At 46.2% G+C, this 23033-nt stretch overlaps 1 protein-coding gene across 1 annotated transcript in view; it reads left to right on the top strand.

Moving 5' to 3' along the window:
* HUNK (hormonally up-regulated Neu-associated kinase) overlaps positions 1 to 23033 on the top strand; it is a 129627-nt gene that overhangs the window by 63386 nt on the left and 43208 nt on the right. The window contains exons 4-5 of the mRNA XM_055567695.1: positions 3888 to 4023; positions 18970 to 19097. Of these exons, the coding sequence (XP_055423670.1) occupies positions 3888 to 4023; positions 18970 to 19097 (264 nt within the window). The remainder of the gene's footprint in view (positions 1 to 3887; positions 4024 to 18969; positions 19098 to 23033) is intronic.

The raw sequence follows: 23033 nt of genomic DNA, 5'->3' as shown, positions 1-23033 counted from the left end.
GAAAAGCACAGACTTTTCCACTGGTGAGAAGATTCTGGAAGAACCAGTCTCTGTAAATAGTGGGTGCATTTGCAAGTAGCTCACACCTTGGCCGGGCTTCCCCAGTAGCTCAGAGGTAAAGAATCTGACCGCAATGTAGGAGATGCAGGTTCGATCCCTGGGTTGGGAATATCCCCTGGAGGAGGAAATGGCAACCCACTCCAGTGTTCTTGCCTGGAAAATCCCCTGACAGAGGAGCCCGTGGGGCAGCACACAGTTGGGCGCATGAGCACACACACACACACACACACTGGCCACATAATAAACCCTCTTAGAGGAGACCTGTACAAATAAGATGAAGACATGGCAGACCTACATTAGAGCCCACAGATCCCCTGAGATGGGTGGGGGGACCCTTTAGATACCAGAAGCCATTTTAGGCAGAGTCATTGCCTCTCAGCTTGGCAGCTTCTGAACTGGTACCCAGGCAGGCATCATAGCTCATCTGGACACAGTGGGCCATGTCAGAAACCAGGGGTCAGGAACCAGAATTCCCGAAACAGCTGCAAAGGAGGCTTTGATAACTGGGTGTCCCTTTGTTAGAACTTCTCGCTTGGCACCCATTCTCTCCTGACCCACTAAACCAAAGAGCCCTAATGAATGTGTGAATGGAAAGAGACATTATGCCATCCCAGAGGGCAACTGGAAACAGCATTTTGTTTAGCAGAATCTGCATTTCATCATTTTTTTTTCATACAGAGTAGGTGGGAGAAGAAGGGAGATGTTTGAGGCAAAGAAAGCCCAGTGTCTTAGGTGTTTTCTTGCTTCTGAGTTAGGCAATTTGGATCAAACATCTCTACAGCTGCCCTCTTGCAACTTGAAAGCCCTTTGAACCTTTCCTTCAAAGGAATTACCTAGTTGTTTATTCAAAGGTTGATTAAAGCTATTACCATTTTCTCTTAACAGTTTCTCTTTCTTTGAAATAAGCTGATATAAATAAATTTACTTAAGCCATGTAAGCCATGGTTCAAGTTAACTAGAATTAACTGGAATAAGATTTTATTTAATTAGGATCCTTTCCCCCCTTTTAAAAAAAGAAAGCAGTCTGATGTTTTTAGTTTAGTATAATCTTAAAGGGTAACAGCCACAATTTAAAACGATTTTGCATGTCAGTTTTCCAAGACAGCGTTTGTTTGGGTGTTTTTTGAGATTCATTTCCTAACTCTCAGAAAACTGAGTGATAATTGGCTTATGTGTATACCAAATCTAATTGAGGCAGACCCGTGTGACAGTACTGGGAGGTGAACTTCCCCCTAGTTTCACAATTCTAATTATAGGCATATGTGTGAAATTTTAATAATTACAGTTGTGCATGGGAAACACACTAGTTATTTCTCCACAATATATTTTACATTAAACCCTTTTGGCCAGGTCTACATAAGTCACTTAAAATGTAGATTTTATCTTCTCTGTCCCACAGACCTCGGCTCATTTATCTTTTCGAAAGTGTGCTTAAGACAAGGCAAGACACCAGTGTTCACAAGCTTGCCTGGGAGCAAGTGAGGAATCTGGTCTCTTATTTCCCCCCTCCCCATCCCTGCCCTTTTTAAAAATCAAGCACTTAGTTGTAGCCTCAAATCAAGAGCTGAGGGAGTAAACTGAAGGAGTTAATGGAACCCTCAGAGATCAGGAAGTGAGACTTTTAGTTTATGGGTTCTCAGGAGACTGGGCCTCTAACATGACTATTTATAAAATTACTCTAAAAATGTTGGCCCAGTAAATATGTTTATTCCATGGTGCTGTCTCTCCATCTTACTATAGTGGGTGCTCTGTATGCATTGATTGTCTCCTTAAATTCCCTTTGGGAAATTTTTTTTCTTTTTAGAGATTTTTTTTTTTTTTTGAGGTGGACCATTTTTTAAAGTCTGTATTGAATTTGTTACCCTGTCGGTGGTGGTGGTGGTGGTTTCGTTGCTAATACATGTGCGACTCTTGCGATCCGATGGACAGTGATGCTTTCTGTTTTATGCTTTGGAGTTTTGGCCACAAGGCATGTGGGATTGTAGATCCCTGACCTGGAATTGAGCCCGCACCCCCTGTACTGGAAGGTGAAGTCTCAACCACTGGGCCACCGGCGAATTTTAAATGGCCATTCAACTGAAAGCTCAGAATCATTTTTCTACTTCTGACCCACCTCCCAGTTCTCCCACTTCAGTGATACTACAGAATAGGGCCTGAGAGCAGGGGCCCTCATAGTCTCTAGAACAGAGATCTCCTCCTAAAACACGAATCCAAGAGAGCCGTGGGGCCCCCAAAAGGGCCTCCTGGTGCAAGCTGGGCTGAAGGGAAAGCAAATAGGGGCCTTTTGTTCTCCTGTTTGTGAAGGCGGGAGTGGACGAGTAAGGGAGCAGAGGAAGACAGGAGGAGAGAGGTTAAGAGAGAGAAAACAAAACTCTCCCAAACAAAAGAAGAGTCAAGTGTGTGAACAGGCAGCGCTCCTGGTAGGTTTGCCCATCCTGATTTTGGTTCTGATTTTTCATTCCAAGCTTCAGCTGAAGAGTTTGGGTGACCTTCAGAGCCTTGATGTGTTTTCTGCCTGGATGAGGTTCAATTTAGAAATGCTCTTTCATTGTACAGCTTAACCCAACGATCACAGGGGGGAATGTTTGTGGTGTATCTTGACCCGTGGTGTGTGAGTAACTTCATGGACTCACAACTCTGCCTTCCCGGCCCCCAGCGGGTTTTTTCTTTCATGAGCTTCCCTACAGCTTTCACAAGAGCCACGGCTTTGCAGGTGGAGACATGTTAGCGTGAAGGAAAACAAGAAGTTAGATGTATGTCCTGCCAGTTGAGAAAGTGCAAGGTTTTTTTTTTTCCCCTCGATGTGGAGCCTGTCTCAGACCACAGCCCCTTTCTGTCTGAGCCCCATGGGCCAAGTCTTCTCTTTGGGGACCAGAACCGTAAATATTTACGTTGAAGTTCAAAAGAGGAGGCATGATCTTAAATCTGCACTCAACAAAGTTTGAGGAATGATATCAGATGAGGACCAGACACTAACTGCTCTCTAATGACCTGTCAGCTGCCCTATCTATAACATCAAAAGTAAACAGAGCACAGAGGGCATAATGGGCCCAGCGTGGCTTTAGATGGTCTCTGAGTGCTTCTTTCTTCTGCCCCCTGCCTTAATCACCCAGGATCCAAGCAGTGGATCATTGCTAGAGGTCATTTAGTCTACTTCTCATTGCTATTTTTCTGGCCTTTTTTTTTTTCCCAGCCAACACTCAGCATTGTCTAAATCACTGGGTGTATTCCCTCCCCCCCCTTCAAATCACCATATGTTGCCTCATGCACTGGGAACATTCTTTTTTAAGAGACTTGCATGCAATGAAAACATTCAGCTGAAAAAAGTCAACTCTATCGGGTGGGATCGCGTGTCATCTGGGGTGACACCGACACCCGCCAGAGAATATCAATCTTCCTTCGGCTCTTACCCCCTTGGCCACTTGGAAGCCAGCAGGCTGACTCCAGGGACTGTTGGCTCGTTTCCTCCTCCTGCCTTAGTCCTCGAAAGCAAGCAAGCCTGTCTTGTTTTCCTGGATGACTCATAACCCAAAAGTTGATGAAAATATGTTTTGGTTCAGCATACTTTTTAGCTCTCACTGGATTTGATTGTGAGGCCCTGCTAGAAAATATTTCCAGTTCGGCCGGGGAACCACCGCCTGACATTCTTCTGTCTTGAGACCCATATCCAGGGGTTACGGTTCACAGCTGCTGGGTTTCCTGGTGGATGCGAAATGATGTGTTAGCCCCAGAGAATGTTTCCTTTCCCGCTGCCTCCCCCCAGCCTCCCTCCTTGTTCACGTCCATGGTTTTCTATATCTGAGCCGGTTTTGTCCTCCTCTTTGCAGACTTTGGTTTGAGCAACTGTGCAGGGATCCTGGGCCATTCCGACCCATTCAGCACGCAGTGTGGCAGTCCTGCATACGCCGCTCCCGAACTCCTTGCCAGGAAGAAATACGGCCCCAAAATCGATGTCTGGTCCATGTGAGTTACTGAGCTTCTAAAACAGCTCTCTTATAACCTGTCTCCCTCCTGTCTGCACGGTCCCTTTCTGATGAGATAACCTTTGAGTGTTTAATGAGCATGCATTATCAGCTCTGGGATATATACTCAGTGATTCTTTGGGGTCCCACTTTCCACCGCTGTTCTTTCTGTCGTTTTTCCACCAGCTGCCTCAAGAGGCCCTAAATTTAAATTCAACAAGGTGCAGGGGGGAGAAGAAAACAACCGAGCACTTGCCAAGATGATTTTTGGTTTCACAAGTCACCCGTGTCCTTCCCTGCTTTCCATCAGCATCAGCGTAAATCCCAGCCTCAGCCCTGGCCCCGCACTCACTGAGGGTCTGCCCACCTCTCCTGCCTCTTCACCCACTCCCCCCACCCCTCCCCAGTTGCTCACGGTTCTTCACACAAGTTGTCTTCTGTTTTGTCTTCCCCACTGCTGGGCTTTGCAGTCGCTGTGTCTTTCATTGAAGTGTAGGTGGCGTACAATATCGTGTTAGTTTCAGGTGGACAACACGGTGATCCAACATTTATATATATTACGAATTGACCAGCACAGGAAGTCTAGGAACCATCTGTCACCATACGGAGTTACTGCCGTGTTACCGACTGTATTCCCTATGCTATACGTTACACCTCCGTGACTTACTTATTTTCTAACCGGAAGTTTGTACCTTTGGATCCCCTTCATCTATTGTGGTCCACCTCCCACCCCACTCCTGGCCCCGGCCAGCAACTCAGTGGTGCTTTCCCCTGGAATGCTGTTTCCCAGCTCTTCGAATGGCCCGTCCAGCTCCACGTCCCAGTATTGATCAGTCTCACCACTGTGGAGTCCGTCTCTTGTTCTGGGGATGCCTAGCACATGGCACAGAGCCTGGGCTGGAGAGGGAGAATGAAGGAAGGACGGAAGGAAGGATAGAAGGAGGGAGGAAGGAGAAGGAGAGAAGGGAGGGATGGAGGGCAGGACAGGCATTTCAACCACATGAACAGAGGCTGGAGAGAATGAAAGTGTTAGTAGCGGGGAAGATCCCCTGGAGGAGGAAATGGCAACCCACTCCAGTGTTCTTGCCTGGAGAATCCCATGGACAGAGGAGCCTGGCGGGCTACTAGGGGCCACAAAAAATCAGATGTGACTGAGTGACTTAGCACGCGCTTATGAACTATAGCCTGCCAGGCTCCTCTGTCTATGGGATTCTCCAGGCAAGAACACTGGAGTGGGTTGCCATTTCCTCCTTCAGGGATCTTCTCTACCCAGGGATCGAACCCAGGTCTCCCACATTGCAGGCAGACTCTTTAGCGTCTGAGCCACCAGGGAAGCCCTAGAAGCCAGAGGGTCAGCACTAAAGCCAGCAGAGGAAGCAAACAGAGGAATGTGAGTGAGTGAGGAGATTGCAGAAGGTCTGGTTGGAGATTAGTCAGAGGAACCAGAGACGAAATGAGAATCTGAGGGCACCAGAATCCCCTGAACATTCCAAGAAAGGGTCGACTCTCCTTGGAAGCGCAGCTCAGCTCATTCAGCCGGGGGGTGAGACGTTAGTGGGGGTCAGCCTCCATTGCTGAGGCTCTGAGTCCGCTGTTTCCTTTGATCCTCAGGACTACCTGTGAGGCTGGCTATTACCCTTTTTCACATAGACAGGAGGGTGGCTTGGTGGTTAGTGTGGCCCAGGTCCACTCAGCCTGTAGGCTGGAGAGCTGTGCTCAGCCCTCAGGGCCCTTCAAGCCTCAGGCTGACCTCCGGGTTCCTCCTAGTTCTCCAGAGGATGTGAGAAGGCTCCTGTGTGCAGCAGGTGCCATGTACAAAGGTGCCGTGTGCAGAGGGTGCCTGTGTGCAGAGGATGCCGTGTGCAGAGGATACCGTGTGCAGAGGGTGCCTGTGTGCAGAGGGTGCCATGTGCAGAGGGTGCTGTGTGCAGAGGGTGCCTGTATGCAGAGGGTGCCTGTATGCAGAGGGTGCCGTGTGCAGAGGGTGCCTGTGTGCAGAAGATGCCGTGTGCAGAGGATGCCGTGTGCAGAGGGTGCCTGTGGGCAGAGGGTACCTGTGGGCAGAGGATGCCGTGTGCAGAGGGTGCTTTGTACAGCTGATTCACGGGGGACCCCTGGGGCAGGGGAGTGGTAGTAGGAAGCAGAGGCAAAGGGTGCTTCCTCTTTGAGGCACCCTGGGTAATGTTACCGGCATTGCTACTCACAGATTTTATACTGTGCCCAGACGGGCCTCAGAATCCTTCTCAACACAGTCCTCCAGGCAGCCAGCCTCAGTGGATGAGAGTCAATACATAGGTGAAATCCATTCATGCCCTCCTAAGTATCTGGCATGTCATCTGCCCTTAATAGTTATTTATGTATGAAGGGGGGCTTCCCAGGTGGCTCAGCGGTAAAGAACCCGTCTGCCAGTGCAGGAGCCACAGGAGATACGGGTTCGATCCCTCGGTCAGAAAGATCCCTGGAGGAAGAAAGAAACAGCAACCCACTCCACTATTCTTGCCTGGAGAATCCCATGGACAGAGGAGCCTGACAGTCTACAGTTTGTGTGGGGTTGCAAAGAGTCGGACATGACTAAGTGACTGAGCATGCATGTACACATGTATGAATGGGTGAATATCAAAGTCTGAGTCTATAATCACTCTCTTTCCTCAGCATTTAGGGAATTATTTATGCTAAATGGAAAGCTTTGAGAGGAATAGTTTATGAAACAAAAAACAAAATGAAATAACAAACCCCCTCCCTCCAAAAAAATACCCAAAACAAACCACATGGACAATGGGTAGTCTGAAAGACCAGGGGTTCAGGGGTGTCACAGAACTGTGGTGATAGGGACTGGGCCGGGTGACAGTGATCAAAGGGAAAGAGCTTGGAGAGGAGGTGACAGTTTGCTCCTGGGGTCCTGCTCTCGAAGGAGCTTGACAGTACAGCGTCATCACTGGTCATCATGGTGACAAAGATTGGCCTGTGTAAACGGGACCCTTTCTGGCCCATGACTAACAAAACAGGCATCTCCGCAAAGTCTAGAACTGCTGGTGGGAGGAAAGAAGGAAGGAAGGAAGGAAGGAGCCTGTGGCTGTCAGAGCTGTAGGAGACCACCTGGCCTTATAACTGCCTGGGGCCTCTTGTCCTCTCCTGGGAACACTAAAATGGAGACTGATTATTTATCTTGTGTGGAGAAATACAAAGGAAAATGAAGTATATGGACACTAAGGGAGAAAGGGGGAGTGGGATGGATTGGGAAATCAGGATTGACACTTACACGATTGATGGGTGCGTGTGTCAGTTGCTCAGTCACGTCCGACTTTTTGCAACCCCCATAGACTGTAGCCGGCCAGGCTCCTCTGTCCATGGGATTCTCCAGGCAAGAATACTGGAGTGGGCTGCCATGCCCTTCTTCAGAGAATCTTACCCACCCTGGGATCGAACCTGGGTATGCTGCGTCTCCTGTGTTGGGAGGGGGATTCTTTACTACTAGTGCCACGCGATGCCATGTATAAAATAGATGACTGATGGGAACCTAGAGTATAGCACAGGGAACCCTGCTTAATGCACTGTGGTGACCTGAATGGGAAGGAGATCCAGAAACAAGGGGATATATGTGTACATATAGCTAATTCATTTTGCTGTACAGTAGAAACTGACGCAATGTTGTAAAGCAACTATAGTCAAATAAAAATTAACTTTTAAAAACGAAAATGAAAAGCACAGGCTGCAAAAGGATCCTAGGGTCAGTATTAAGCTCAGACTTTGTTCCTGCCCCTTCTTCTGAGTCCCTGGACCCTGGAAAGGAAACCACATTTAGTGACCATTTTAGATGCTCCCCTTCTTAGTTTTGGGGCCCCAGGATTAAAATAAAGGGACTTGGGCCATTGCCACCTGCTGTGTCCACATCCGTCCAGTGGCTCCATCCAGGCGGAGGTGAAGCTTCAGAAGAAACTGTAGAAGAAACAGAGATGACCCGAGACTAGGATGCCTGGACCCTCGCCTCCCTCTTCCACCCTTGCTGCTGGCAGGACTGTGTCTGGGGCAGTGGGGCACTTCTCTGCTAACTTCCACTTAATTGCATTTTTCTTTTTTTTCAAGATGATGATGTGTAACTGAAGGTCTCTTGAAAGCTCTCATCAGGCCTCATTCTTGGTCATGATGCTGTCAAGCAATGTACACGAAAGTCTTTGATAAGTGATTATGTACTTGACAGACTCTGGGCTTCAGTTGATCCTGGCAATGCTCTGGAGGCCCATGGGGGATGTCCAGGTAGATCAGAAACCCCAGCCCCCTGAGTCCTTTGTTTTGGTCCCCAACATGGGGAGTCAAGGTGGAATAAATTCTCACCCTTGCTCAGCCACCAAGGACCATGTTTTGCTCTTTCTAGAAACCAGGTTTTCCCAGAGCAACTCTGTGTTAGCTGACTCCCTGAAACATTCCCTACGGGGATGAGACCCCCATGATCCACACCTCATTCACAGGGATGCTATAAACTAGGCCCTTTTTAGAAGCTGTTGATAAAGCTTAAAAAAACAATAGGAAGCCACGTGAGCCACATGCTGGCTTATGAGAGATTTGTTCATTCGGCACATATTTGTGGAGCCAGGCACTGGGCCGAATTCCGAGTGCACGACAGTCTGTCCGACTCCTGTAATGATCGTGGTTAACCCTTGCGTACCTCCCTCTGAGTGTCGGGCAGTGTTCAAGGGCTTTGCGTGTTTTAGCTCATCTCATCTCGTCTGCCTCAGAAGTCTTCGGGAGAATGCTGTGTGGTCCCACTTTGCAGATGAGGACACTGAGGCGTGAAGAGCTGTAGACACTTGCCCAGATAACACAGCTGATGGGTGATGGGGCCAGCATGGGCCAAGGTGGTTTGCCTCTAGAGTTCTGCCTTTAATTGTCACCCTCTGCTGCTTCTTCCATGTAGCTCTTCCTCTTGTAGGATTCTAGTGGGGCAGGCAGGCAGTTTTTTAAAAGCTGTAAATTCACTGCAGTAGCCTCTCTGGAGGAAGTGGGAGGGCTGCAGGGAACAAGGATGGGGGTGGCCTCTTGAGAAGACCTCAAAGCCAAATCTGAGGATGAGAAGAATCAGCTATGAGAGGAAGAAGATGTGGGCAGAGGCTCCAGGCAGGACAGAACAGGATGTGTGAAGGCCGTAGCGTGGGAAGGAGTGGGAAGGGGTGTGAATTTTGCCCTAAAGGAAGGGAGAAGCTATGGGACAGTTGTAAACAGATGCAAAACAAAATGTTATGGATTGATTGTGTCTCTCCAGAGAAAGACATATATGAGAGTCCTAACCTCCAGGACCTCAGAATATGACCTTACTTAGAGATGGGGTCTTGAATGAGTTGAATGAGGTCATTAGGATGGGCTCTGTTCCAATAGGACTGTGTCCTCATATAAAGCAGAGATTTAGATCCAGGGAGACACAGGGAGAAGGCCATGTGACGATGAGGGCAGGGACCCCGGTGACCCATCTGTGTCAAGGAACCCCAGATGGCCAGCAAACCAGCAGAGGCCCAGGGGGCCGCGGGAAACAGACCCTCCCTCACTGCCCGCAGGGAACACCAACCCTGCCTACACCTTCAGCTCAGACTCCGAGCCTCCAAAATTGTGAGATGATAAATTTCTGTTATTTAAACTCTGCCCTCTCAGGAAAGGTCAAAGGTGAGTGAAAACTGACGGGTCCAGATCCCAAGAGCCAATCTCCTCCCAAGTGTGAAATATTTCCTTTATTAAGTCAAGTGTACTACCTGGGAGATGAACTGGATGAGCTGAAGTCTCGGTCACCCCTCATCCCCGCCCCCCAGTGGACTGTAAGCCTCCATCAGCCCCACTAAGAGAGGTCATCAGATGGTCAAATCATAAAACAGAAGTCTCAGTCCTTGCTGTGCCCTATAGGCAATGCATTATTGGCTATGTGAAAACCAGGAAGCAAAGAAATCCCCCAGTATGTAGAACTTTGTTCACATGATTGTGGAAAAGTCCCTGGAGTAAGAGAGGGTTAGCCTTGCTGCAGAAATACTTTTTTTAAGAGTTCTCTGAGTCACATTTGCTTGTGTCTGTTTGGGCAAAACAGATGGCCCAATGGCCAAGCCAGGGTCAGGAGAAGAGATATTTTCTACCCCTTGATGGAAAGAGTAACATGGAATTTGTGGTTATTTTTAAAAATGGAACACATTTATCTACTGCTATCTACAATCTGCCTGTAATGCAGGAGACTCGGGCGATGCCAGTTTGATCCCTGGATCAGGAAGATCCTCTGGAGTAGGAAATGGCAACCCACTCCAGTATTCTTGCCTGGAAAATTCTGTAGATAGACAAGAGGAACCTGGCGAGCTACAGGCCATGGGGTCACAAAGAATCGGACACGACTGAGCACGTGCGCAAAAACATGTTCTGCTGCAGATTGAATGGTGTCTCCCCCAAATGCATATGTTAAACCAATCACTCCCAATGTGATGGTATTCAGAGATGGAGCCTTTGGGAGGTCTTAAGGGTGGAGACTTCATGATGGCATTGGTGTTCTTTTGAGAAGAGCTTGCTTAGTCTCTCACATGGGAGGACACAGAGAGAAGGCTGCTGCTGCTGCTGCTGCTAAGTCGCTTCAGTCGTGTCCAACTCTGTGCGACCCCACAGATGGCATCCCACCAGGCTCCTCTGTCCCTGGGATTCTCCAGGCAAGAACACTGGAGTGGGTTGCCATTTCCTTCTCCAATGCATGCATGCATGCTAAGGCGCTTTAGCTGTGTCTGACTCTGTGCGACCCTACGGACAGCAGGCCACCAACCTCCTCTGTCCACGGGATTCTCTAGGCAACAAAACTGGAGTGGGTTGCCATTTCCTTCTCCAAGGTGGCTGTCTACAAGCCAGGAAAAGAAACCTCAGTGGAACTTGACCACGCTGGCACCCTGATCCAGACTTCCAGCCTCCAGAATTGTGAGAAAATTAACTTCTGGTGGTTAAACCACCCCTTGGGATTATGGTAGTCAAGCTAAGACACTTGCTTATAGGTGACCTAGAAGTCTCACCTTTAAACCAATAGAGCATGTCAGGAGACACTGTGCAGAGATCAAATGTGGCTGCTCAGGTGGGTTAAATTCAAGAAGGCATCAGGGACTTCCCTGGCAGTTCAGTGGTTGAGATTTTGCCATTCAATACACGGGGTCCAGGTTCAGCCCCTGGCTGGGGAGGTAAGATCCCACAGGGCTCATAGCCAAGAAACCAAAACATAAAACAGAAGCAGTATTGTAACAAAAAATTCAATAAAGACTTAAAAAATGGCCCACATAAATTTTTTTTTTTTTAAAGAGAGGCATCGAAGGAGAGTTTAATCTGCTTCTGAGGGATGAAGTAGTTTGTCAGGTAGAGAAGAGGAGGAGAAACTTTCCAGGCAGAGGGAACAGTTGAGCAAAGGCAGGAAGGTATGAAAAGCCTGATTCCTTGTGCTCTTAATCTTGGAGAAAACACAGCTTCAGAGCCTTCTTCAAGAGATTAATTTCCCAGCACTTTGGGGCGTTGTGTCTGAGATGTGGGTAGGTTTCTATTTGGTGCCCACAACTTGGATGGCAGCACTGGAAATGGAAAGCCCAGAGAGAACTTAATTTGAAAGGCTGTTTAAAAAAAGTGAAAGTGGGGCCAGTTTTCTCCCCGGTCAGACACTGTTATTACAAAGCACCCCTCTTTATAGCTCTGAAACAACAGAAGGAAGAGTCCACTTCCAAAACCAAAAGCAAGCTCCCATCTCCAGACGTGTTTTTTTGTGTGACCTTGACAGGTAGATGGGGCCTTTCTTTAAGACTTCTGACACTGGTTCAGGAAGAAAACCAGCTTGTCATTCAAGGAAACCGTGGGAAAGAAAACTCTTCCCCACCAAAGGGGCCCCTAGGAGACTCCTCCTCTAGTGAACCAGGAATTAACAATGGAAATGGAAAATGGTGAGCATGTGGACGGTGACTGCAGCCATGAATTAAAAGATGCTTGTTCCTTGGAAGGAAAGCTATGACCATCCTACAAAGCATATTAAAAAGCAGAGACTTCCCTTTTCCAACAAAGGTCCATTTAGTCCATGTTAGGATTTTCCCAGTAGTCATGTACAGATGTTAGACTTTGACCATAAAGAAGATTCTCCATTGCAATTCCTGCTCAGGAAGCCTCAGGTCTCACTTTGGGTTATAAGAATCAACAGCATTTATCATCCTGGAGATTCAGCCTAAATTGAGAGAGAAAAAAAAAGGGGGGGGTGTCCCATTTTTAACATCTTATTACATATAATATACAAGCTGGCTCAGCAATAAGCAGTATTTATAGGGTCTTAATTATGAGTGCTGATGAACTGATGCTTTGAAATTGTGGTGCTGGAGAAGACTCTTGACAGTCCTTGAACAACAAGGAGATCAAACCAATCAATCCTAAAGGAAATCAACCCTGAATATTCATTGGAAAGACTGATGCTGAAGCTGAAGCTCCAGTTCTTTGGCCACCTGATGCGAAGAACTGACTCACTGAAAGAGACCCTGATGCTGGGAAAGACTGAGGGCAGGAGGAGAAGGGGGTGACAGAGGATGAGATGGTTAGATAGCATCACTGACTTAATGGACATAAATTTGAGCAAACTCTGAGAGATAGTGGAGGACAGAGGAGCCTCACATGCTGCAGTCCATGGGGTCACAAAGAGTCAGAATACAACTTAGTGACTGAACAACAGCAACATCTTGGGGAATTCTTATTATTTTCAACAGTCAGTGTTTTTGTATTTGGACCATATATGCATATCTCTAAAATAATTCACTTCTTCCCTTTAATCCATATGAATGAAATATCTATATCTTTATTTCCAATGAATTTTGAAATTTCAGAGACAAAAACTAAATGTTCATTCTGTTGCAGTGAACCTTTTGTTTTATAGTTGACTGGCTTTTTCTCAAAGTGGCATATATGCTAATTAAAAAAGAAAAAACTTGAATGCAGATATACTTTTTAAATGAAAAGAATCAAAACTAACTTAATTTTCAAAATATTACAGTGCTCTCTGGAGAGCTTTGGAGAGTCTCTAAGGGTAGGGAAAAGGGGAATGGAGAGTTCCCCCAGAGATTGAGAATACAACATTTTTTCACCAAAGCTGCTCTTGGCTCTCACGGGGCCATCTGGAGTGGGAGAAGCATTTGTGTGAAGACCTGGAGCTTAGTTGAGCGCCCTGCACAAATATCCAGGCCATCTTCCCAGGCACACTGAGTGGGAAAAATCTGTCCCAGCGCTGTCCTTTTGGGTAGACAAGTTGGCTGAGGGGTGCCGTCTTGTTTCCAGTTCTATCCCCGCGTAGACCTAGGCTTTCAGGAGGAAGAGCTGGAGAATTCGTTTCGGTCCCCAGAACTGTTTTGTAAAAGTACACCAGACACCACCAGCTACTTCCAGGACTCAAATCTAGAAGGATAGCATTTTGTCTCCATTCAGGCTCCCTTCAAATGAAAGATGGCAGGAGAAAAAGGCAGCAAGAACAGCCTGATGACTTCTTTTGGGTAGTTTAGACTTTTTGCCTTTTTTTTTTTTTGGATCAGAGAAAGGTTCATTGCAAGGCCATGCAAAGAGATGAGGTGGCTTATGCCCTAAAGAGCCTTGAGCTCCCCAAAGGGTTTTGGCAAAGCATTTTTAAAAGCTAGGCGAGGGAGGAGGGGTTCCTCAGGTTACATGCACATTGACTTTTAGAAGAGAAACTTTCTTTAGCTTCAGAGATTTTTCAGTTAAAAAATCCAAGACTTTTTGTTTTTGGAGCTAGCACGCTCACTTAGAAGAGAAGAGGGAAGAAAGGAAAAGGAGGGGGGGAGTCTTAAATCCACAAGAAAATAATCTTTTGCTGAACGCAGACCATATAATGGAGTGGTAGTGAACTTCGTGATTTTCCAATGGATGGACCTGTTCCCACTCTATTTTTAAGACCTTAAATTGGAGGTTGTACTGAAAGCTGATACTGAAATGTGGAAGGCTATTGCTTTTAGGCAGAGAATTATTTTTAATTTTTACAAGGCAGTTTCTTTCTCGAAGAATCACACGGAAGCAAGGCATGTCAGCTGAAGGTTCTCTCAGCTTCCCTCTGGTATAAGCTGAGCTGCCCACCAGCCCTGTTGAGAACCAGTATTCACACCCTCCCTGACATCATAGCTCTGCCAATTACTTTGTCTCTTGTGTCTTGTTAAAGTTGCTGGTTGACTTCTCCAGGGAGCTGAGTCCCTCGGTCTTTCCTTTCGGAGATGCCAAGTGATACCCTAGCTTTCCCTCCAGGGAGTATTTTTGTGTATTAGACTAAATATCAGGACCACTACTTGGCTCCTAATTTTTTTTTTAATTATTTTCATTTATTTATTTTGCTGCGTTGGGTCCTGGCTGTGTCGCAAGGGCTGTAGAGCACCGGCTGCAGTAGCTCCAGCACATGAGGTCTCTAGCTGTGGCCACGGGCTTAGTTGCCCTTTGGCATGTGGGATCTTAGTTCCCTGACCAGGGACTGAACCCGAGTCCCCTGCATCGCATGGCGAGTTCTTAACCACCAGACCATCAGGGATGTCCTCTGGCCCCTGATTTAATCCCAAAGATTCCACGTCTACATTTCCCAGGACCCCTTGCTCTCTTCTTCCAGCTACCCTTCCGGTGCACTTTTTCTTTCTCTTTTGACATCAGAGTATTCCACCTAGTCAGTGTCTCTGGATTTGCTTGCATCCGTTGGTGACTCACCCTTATTTCTCTTTGTTTGGAAGCCTTGAATTTTATTTCTTGTTGGCCTCCTTTGGGCTTCCCTGGTGACCCAGTGGTAAAGAATCTGCCTGCAGTGCAGGAGATGTGGGTTCGATCCACGGGTCTGGAAAATCCCCTGGAGGAAGAAATGGCAACCCATATCCATGGACAGAGGAGCCTGGTGGGCTATGGTCCATGGGAATGCAGAGTCGGACATGACTGAGCGACTGAGCACGCACGCAGGTCGCCCACCTTCATCCCAACATCTCGTTACTTTCTTTCAAACTCTTTGTGGTTCTTGGGGGCCCCATGTCTGCCAGGGAGAAGCGAGAAAGCCCCTGGGCCATGTTTCAAAAGACACATCAGGAAATTCTGAACGTGTTTTGAAACTTCTACTAATTCTGTGGGATTATGGAGGTTTATACACCGCATTCCACATTTCTCCCTTGGTATTCTCACATCCTTCTGAAATGTCAAAGGGGCTAGATTTTCCTTATCCAGATATTAAACATGTATGAAAACTCTAGGGGAGGGGGATTAAGATGCTCAGTCTGGTTTCCCTTTTCAAATGTACTGTGGCCATAGGACTATTAATGTAGATTTCTGTTATTATTTGGCAATAGGGTACAAATATAATTGTAGCTTTTTATCTCTTGTTTTTAAAAAGTTTTGTGATGAAACAATAGGTCGCATTTATCAAGTACTAAGATTATGTCAGGCATGGCATTCAGTACTTTCTGTGGCTTAGTTCATTTGACCCTGATACGACCTGAGAGGTCGGGTCTATTATTATCCATATTTTATAGGTAAGAGATGCTGGATAGAGAGCTGGGTCTTCTTTACAGATTTATGACGGTTTTTGTTGATGATAAACTTCCCTGAGAGAAGTGAAATCTGGGGTGAATTTGGTCAAAGAAGCAGTTTGTCGTTGTTGTTTAGTTGCTGAGTCGTGTCGACTCTTTGTGGCCCCTTGGACTGTAGCCCTCCAGGCTCCTCTGTCCATGGCATTCTCCAGGCAAGAATACTGGAGTGGGTTGCCATTCCCTTCTGCAGAGGATCATCCTGACCCAGGGATCAAACCTGAGTCTCCTGCATGGCAGGCAGGATCTTTACCGTTTGAGCTACTAGGGAAGCCTACTACATGGATTGAGTATCAAAAAAACCACCTACAGGAAAAATAATTTTGTTTAAGTACCAGACTCTTCAGCCTTAGATATGAGTGTCAGAGCAAGAATTAATGCATACCGAGGTGAGTGGGGACAGGACTGACTGGTCCCACAGCTGATGGGTAGGAGTTATAGACTCTGGCTCAGTATTTGAAGCCCTTGCCCATGCATAGCATTGCCCTGAATGGCCTGAGCTGCCTTAGGGGGTTGGAAGAGCTTGACTCTGAAGCTTTACCGGGGTCCCCAACAACAACCTTGTGGAGTGTCCCATGGGGTTTCTGTCCCCAAGAGCCATGTGTCCAAGACCCCTTTAAATGCACAAATGGTACAATTTGGAAGGCCCTCTTAGCTTTCCTGCTTTATCAGTCTCCAAGAATCCTCCAAGCAAGGATGGTTGGCTCTGCCTCAAACGTATCCACACTGCAGCAGTACATTGAAGGTTCTCAAACAGGTTAGTTCCTCTAATCCCCTTTTCCTCTGCTGCCAGACTACCTCTCCTCCCGGCTTCCTGGCTTCTGTTATATCGCCACCATCGTCCGGCTTTCCACGCTGCGTCTTGGCGTCTCCCCTTCAAACGTCCCTGTTGCTAATTTTCCTCTTCTCTCTTTCTACCATATGCTGTCCCTCCCATTCAGAACTTAACGAACAACGTGCCTCAGTCTGCTGGTCCCCATTCTGAGCCCCTTCCACCCACTTCATGCCAGATGACTGCCCTGCAAATTATTTGGCCACAGAAAGTTTATTCACCCAACATCTAGTCTTGTCTTGAGGATGGTGTTCCACTAAGCACACACAGGGAATTGCTGCTTTAAACAGTGCTGCATATGCTTTGTTCATTCTTACCTGCATTTCCTTTTTAAAAATTTAAATATTTATTTAGTTATTTGTTTTGGCTGTGCTGGGTTGTTGTTGCCGAGCAAGGGCTTTCTTTCATTGCTGTGGGTGGGGGCTACTCTCTAGTTGCGGTGCACAGGCTTCTCATTGCAGAAAGCAGACCCCAGGGCACTCGAGCTTTCGTGGTTGCAGCGAGTGGGTTCCATAGTTGTGGCACATTGACTTGGTTACCCTGCAGCACGTGGAATCTTCCTGGATCAGGGATCGAATTGGTGTGCTTTGCATTGCAAGGCAGATTCTTCACCACTGGACCACCAGGGAAGCCCTTTTGTCTCCAGTGCTTGGTCCACATAATTTATCCTCGTAACCAGTTGGCCGAGACAGATAAACTCACACACGTATACTTATCCCGAGAGGGCTCCCATCTTCAAGTACTTATTATAGTCGTCTCTCTCCCTTAATTGAACTCCTCTGGGGTCCAGAGCCGCAGAGTTCAGCATTTTCTTATCCCCTCTGCACTCACTACTTGAAACACTTGAACTTATTTATTTGTTGATTTGCTGGTTGTCTGCCTTCATCCAGTTCTAAGTCTGAGATGGCAGCTCCTTGTCTGGTATCCCCTCCGGGGGCCAGCCATCAATACCGCTGCATGAGACTGAGAGCCAGCCTGCAAGCATTGAGAAGTGAATGATGCTGTATCCGTCTGCTTAACTCCACTTCGAGTTACAAAGCAAGAACTGGGTCTTAGCATACGTCTGCAATTCGAGAATGACTTCTAGCCGGAGCCCGTGGATTCTGGACCTGTCCCTCTCCAGAGTGCTGTAATTCAGAGGCACCTCAGTGGAACAGGCCCCATGGGTCTTCATTTCAATCAGTCTCATTGGATTTGTTTTGACTGGAGATCTTGTTGCCTCTTTTTAAAACACTCCCCTGGGTGCTTTTGAGCACTCGAGATCTCTTGGCAGGCCAGGCATTTCACCCCATCAGGAAATCTCATCAAAATGATATTAGGTTTTGCATATCAGGAAAAGAAAAATCCTCCAAGAGCTATACTGTTCTCTAGTTTGGTTTTGGATATAGGTGGTGAAGCCCATTCGGAAGGCATTTTGACCACATGTGAGCTGGATGGCAGAATCTCCCAATAAAAACTGATATAAAAAATAAGAGTGGGAAATAGATCTCCCTTCCTCCCCACCTCCAAAGGAATTTCTCTAGGTGCAGGCCAAAATGGAATTCAAGAGAAGAGCGAAACACCAGTTTGGGGTGTGAGACTTCTGTCTCCAAGGGCTGAGTAGTAGCCAAGCAGGCTGGCCAGACTGTGACTTGCCCTCCCGTGGAGGGTCTTGCTGTGTATTTTTTTGATCTGGCCTTCTCCAGGCTCCACCTTGTAAACTATACTTGAAAACCGCATTATGGCGAAGTACTTTTATTCGAGGTTCCTACTTACACGAGATTCCCCAGGCATTTTTTCACATCATTTGGTCTGGACTTCCTTCCAGAAGAAAAGGACATAGTTTCCCCTCCTTATGGGGGCAGCTTCTGAAGCTCTTTATTTACTTATTAAAAGTTGAATAATTAATTTTTTGGCTGTGCCCCACGGCCTGTGGGATCTTAGTTCCCCGACCAGGGATCGAACCCATGTCCCCTGTAGTGGAAGCGTGGAGTCTTAACTACTGGACCTCCAGGAAAGTCCCTGAATTTATTCCTTTTTAATTTTTATTTTATATTGGAAGATAGTTGATTTACAATATTGTGATAGTTTCAGGTGTGCAGCAAAGTGCTTCAGTTATTCAGATACATGGATTCATTCTTTTTCAGATTTTTTCCCATATAGGTTATTACAGAATATTGAGTGGCGTTCCCTGTGCTATAGAGTTGGCCCTTGTTATAGGAGTGTGTGTATGTTAATCCCAAACTCCTAAGTCATCCCCCTGCCTCTCCCCTCTGGTAACCCCACGTTTCTTTTCTGAGTCTGTCCCTGTTTATAATAAGGTCATTTGTGTCATTTTGACGCTCTTTAAACCCTGTTGTCACCACGGTCCGACTCGCCGCAGCTGCGCTTTCGCTCGTGCCTTTCACACTTCGTGTCTCAGCGCAGAGCTGAGCGCTCGAGGAATGGCCGAGCAGCGCCGGGGTGGACACGAGGCGGCAGGACCCAGCTTCCCCACGCCCCTGGCCGCTCTGTCTTCTTCCTGGCTCGTCTTCCGGTCTCACGTCTGGTGTGTCTCTCCTTCCAGAGGTGTGAACATGTATGCCATGCTGACCGGGACCCTGCCTTTCACGGTGGAGCCTTTCAGCCTGAGGGCCTTGTACCAGAAGATGGTGGACAAGGAGATGAACCCGCTCCCCGCCCAGCTCTCCACAGGTAACGCACCTGCCGCTCCAGGGTCCAGGGCCGCTCTCCGGCCTCCGGAAGCACTGTGTCTCCTGCAGCTTTGGGGTCTGGACGACCCTGTCACTGCCCTGTCTCTTCCTAGTATGAAAACGAAGTCTCCAGAAATGGTTGGGTTTCCCATCTCTAAGGACACACTTCCCTTCATCTGCTCTGAGTCCTTTCCTTGTCCATTATAAACCCGACCCCCTAACTTCCTCCTTCCTCCTCCTGCACACAGTACACGCCTATCAAAAGGATCCTGTAGTCTCTCTTGGAAAAATAATTGCAGACTGAATTGTGTTAAAACTCACCTCATTATAATGTTGACTCGGAAAAAAGAAGGTCGATCATCACATTTCTATTGTGTGTTCCTTAGTCAGCTCACTGTAAAGAACTATTAGTTTCATTTGAGTTTGTTCTGGGATTTGTTTAGCAATGTGAGTTTCCAAGTCTGTTCAAAAGCTTTTAAATATATATGGGTTCGGTTACTTGATTAGACTAAATCCTCAGGTGTGTTTGGAAATTACTCTCAAACTTTAGCTGGTTCACATTTCAGTAAACGGTTCATGTTAAGGTTTGGATTCAGATCCAGGAAATGACTGCAATTTGTTCTTTTGTTTGGTTTGCAATTCACTTCAAGTTCCTGGCCTCGGCTTGGCCTTGATGGTCATTTAATTGGCTCCTTAGAATAAACTCAGCTTCACTGAGATAAGGCATGTGGCCAAAAAAGAAAAAAAGGAATAATTATTTGATTTCAACTTATGATACATGGTTCAAATATGGCATTTTTGTTTGACTACTATTAGGCTTTTGGTTTTTGTTTTTTTTTTTGCTTGAGTTTATAAAGCATCCATGAAGCTGACCTAGAATTTATGCTTGCCAAATGACACCCAGGCTGAAATGCATTCTTCTATAATTATCTAATTCGGTTCATTCTTTCACCTCGGCCGAGGCGTGTTGAATCTCTGGAGGCTGAAAGCAAAGCAGGCATTATGTACTTGGGAAGATGAGTTACGTTTCTGTTGTTATAAAAGGAATAGTTCTGCACTGAGACCTGTAACTCGTGGAGTTAGAAAGTGTGCAAAATGTTGATCAAATTGTTTTGTTTAGGGTTTAGAGCTTCCCAAAATGTTGAAAGTGCTGCAATGGAAGCACATTCATTCATTCATATTTCACATTTATTCACTTATTCCACAAATCGATCCTGGGCATCAACTTGCTGCTAGAGATGTTCTAGGCTCCAGGAAGACAAAACAGTATCTATCCATGTAGAGCTTACATATCAGCAGAGGAGGCAAAAAATAACAGATAAACACTCATGATGTTTAGTAGTTTCAGTGTTCTAAAGAAAATTAGAAAGGGGCTTCCCTGGTGACTCCGTGTTAAAGAATCCACCTGCCAACACAGGAGACACGGGTTCAATCCCTGGTCCGGGATGATCCCACCTGCCTCAAAGCAGCTAAGCCCCTACACCACAACTACTGAGCCTGTGCTCTAGAGCTGGAAACCGCAGCTCCTGAGTCCATGAACTGCAGCTCCTGAAGCCCACACACCGTAGAACCTCTGCTCCACAAGAAAGACAGGCTTGTGCACTGCAACCAGAGAAAAGCCTGTGCAGCGATGAAGACCCAGAACAGCCAAAAATAAAGAGGATAAACCAGGATAAGGGGACAGAGAGTAAAGATACAGTTGGGTTTTTGTTTGTTTGTTTTTTAGCCACTTGAGGTTTTTTTTTTTTTTTTTTTTTTTTAATTTTATTTTATTTTTAAACTTTACATAACTGTATTAGATTTGCCAAATATCAAAATGAATCCGCCACAGGTTTACATATGTTCCCCATCCTGAACCCTCCTCCCTCCTCCCTCCCCATTCCATCCCTCTGGGTCGTCCCAGTGCACCAGCCCCAAGCATCCAGTATCGTGCATCGAACCTGGACTGGCAACTCATTTCATACATGATATTTTACATGTTTCAATGCCATTCTCCCAAATCTTCCCACCCTCTCCCTCTCCCACAGAGTCCATAAGACTGTTCTATACATCAGTGTCTCTTTTGCTGTCTCGTACACAGGGTTATTGTTACCATCTTTCTAAATTCCATATATATGCGTTAGTATACTGTATTGGTGTTTTTCTTTCTGGCTTACTTCACTCTGTATAATAGGCTCCAGTTTCATCCACCTCATTAGAACTGATTCAAATGTATTCTTTTTAATGGCTGAGTAATACTCCATTGTGTATATGTACCACAGCTTTCTTATCCATTCGTCTGCTGATGGACATCTAGGTTGCTTCCATGTCCTGGCTATTATAAACAGTGCTGCTTTGAACATTGGGGTACTCGTGTCTCTTTCCCTTCTGGTTTTCTCAGTGTGTATGCCCAGCAGTGGGATTGCTGGATCATAAGGCATGTCTATTTCCAGTTTTTTAAGGAATCTCCACACTGTTCTCCATAGTGGCTGTACTAGTTTGCATTCCCACCAACAGTGTAAGAGGGTTCCCTTTTCTCCACACCCTCTCCAGCATTTATTACTTGTAGACTTTTGGATTGCAGCCATTCTGACTGGCGTGAAATGGTACCTCATAGTGGTTTTGATTTGCATTTCTCTGATAATGAGTGATGTTGAGCATCTTTTCATGTGTTTGTTAGCCATCTGTATGTCTTCTTTGGAGAAATGTCTATTTAGTTCTTTGGCCCATTTTTTGATTGGGTCATTTATTTTTCTGGAGTTGAGCTGTAGGAGTTGCTTGTATATTCTGGAGATTAGTTGTTTGTCAGTTGCTTCATTTGCTATTATCTTCTCCCATTCTGAAGGCTGTCTTTGAGGTTTATAAACAACTTTTTGTCGTGGTATGAGTGTGGACTCATACGCAGTTGTGAGAAATCATGCAGAGATGTGTTTATGCTTCACCCAGTTCCCCCCATTGATGGGCTCTCAAATAACTGCAGTTGAGGGCTGCCACTAGGACGCGGCTAGAAGCCACTGGCCTTATTCGGACGGACATGCCCTTGTGTTGGTGTGTATTGCACTCCCTGCACTGTCATCACCACATGTGTAGACTCATGTGATAATTAAGTCAAGATATGGAACAACTCCCTGACCAGAGTTCCTTATCTTACCCTCTATAGCCTCAGCCAGCTCCCTGCCTCCCACCTTGCCTAACCCCTGGCCACCACTAACCAGTTCTCCAATTCTGTAATTTTGTCTTTTCAAAAATCCAATATATTTGTATCTCTTTTTTTTCACTGAGCACAATTCCTTTGGGATCCATCCAAGTCGTTTCACACACCAATCCTTTGTTTCTTTTTCTTGCTGAGTAGTAGTCCATGGTATAGATTTACCATAGTGTATATTTTTACCCACAGAAGTATATTGAGTTGTTTCCAGATACTATGAAGAAATCTGCTGTCCATATTTGTATACAGGTTTTGTGAGAACATGTTTTCACTTGCCTGAGTGAAATAGCTGGGTAGTATAATAAGCGTATAATTGGTTTTGTAAGCCACTGTGACATTTCTGTTCTGAGTGGCTGTACCACTTTGGGTTCTTTCTAGCAAGGCATGAGTGATCCAGTTTCTCTGCATCCTTGCCAGCATTTGGTACTCTCACTTTTTAATTTTAGCCATTCTGATAGGGATATAAATAAGATTTAACACGTAGAAATAAATGCAGTCTTTCAAGGTAGTGTCTTTAAGAGTTATATAATCATAGGACTGCCATGTTTCAGAGTGATTTTGAAGTTCCTCTGATTGTTCAAGCCTGTTTTGTCTAAAGTGTCCCAATACAAAGAACAATAGGAGGTTGTTTCTAACTTCATGCCAGGAAAAAGCAGACAGTGTTCACTTTGAATTCCAGTGAGACCCTGAAGAGCTAGAGCTGCTTCTCATTGTACTAGTCAGGATAGCCTAGGTTATGCTGCAGTAACA

This window comes from Bubalus kerabau, chromosome 2 (genome assembly GCF_029407905.1).
Source record: "Bubalus kerabau isolate K-KA32 ecotype Philippines breed swamp buffalo chromosome 2, PCC_UOA_SB_1v2, whole genome shotgun sequence".
Taxonomy (NCBI): domain Eukaryota; kingdom Metazoa; phylum Chordata; class Mammalia; order Artiodactyla; family Bovidae; genus Bubalus; species Bubalus kerabau.
Note: the sequence above shows the minus strand (reverse complement) of the source record. Positions and strands in the feature narration are given on the sequence as shown.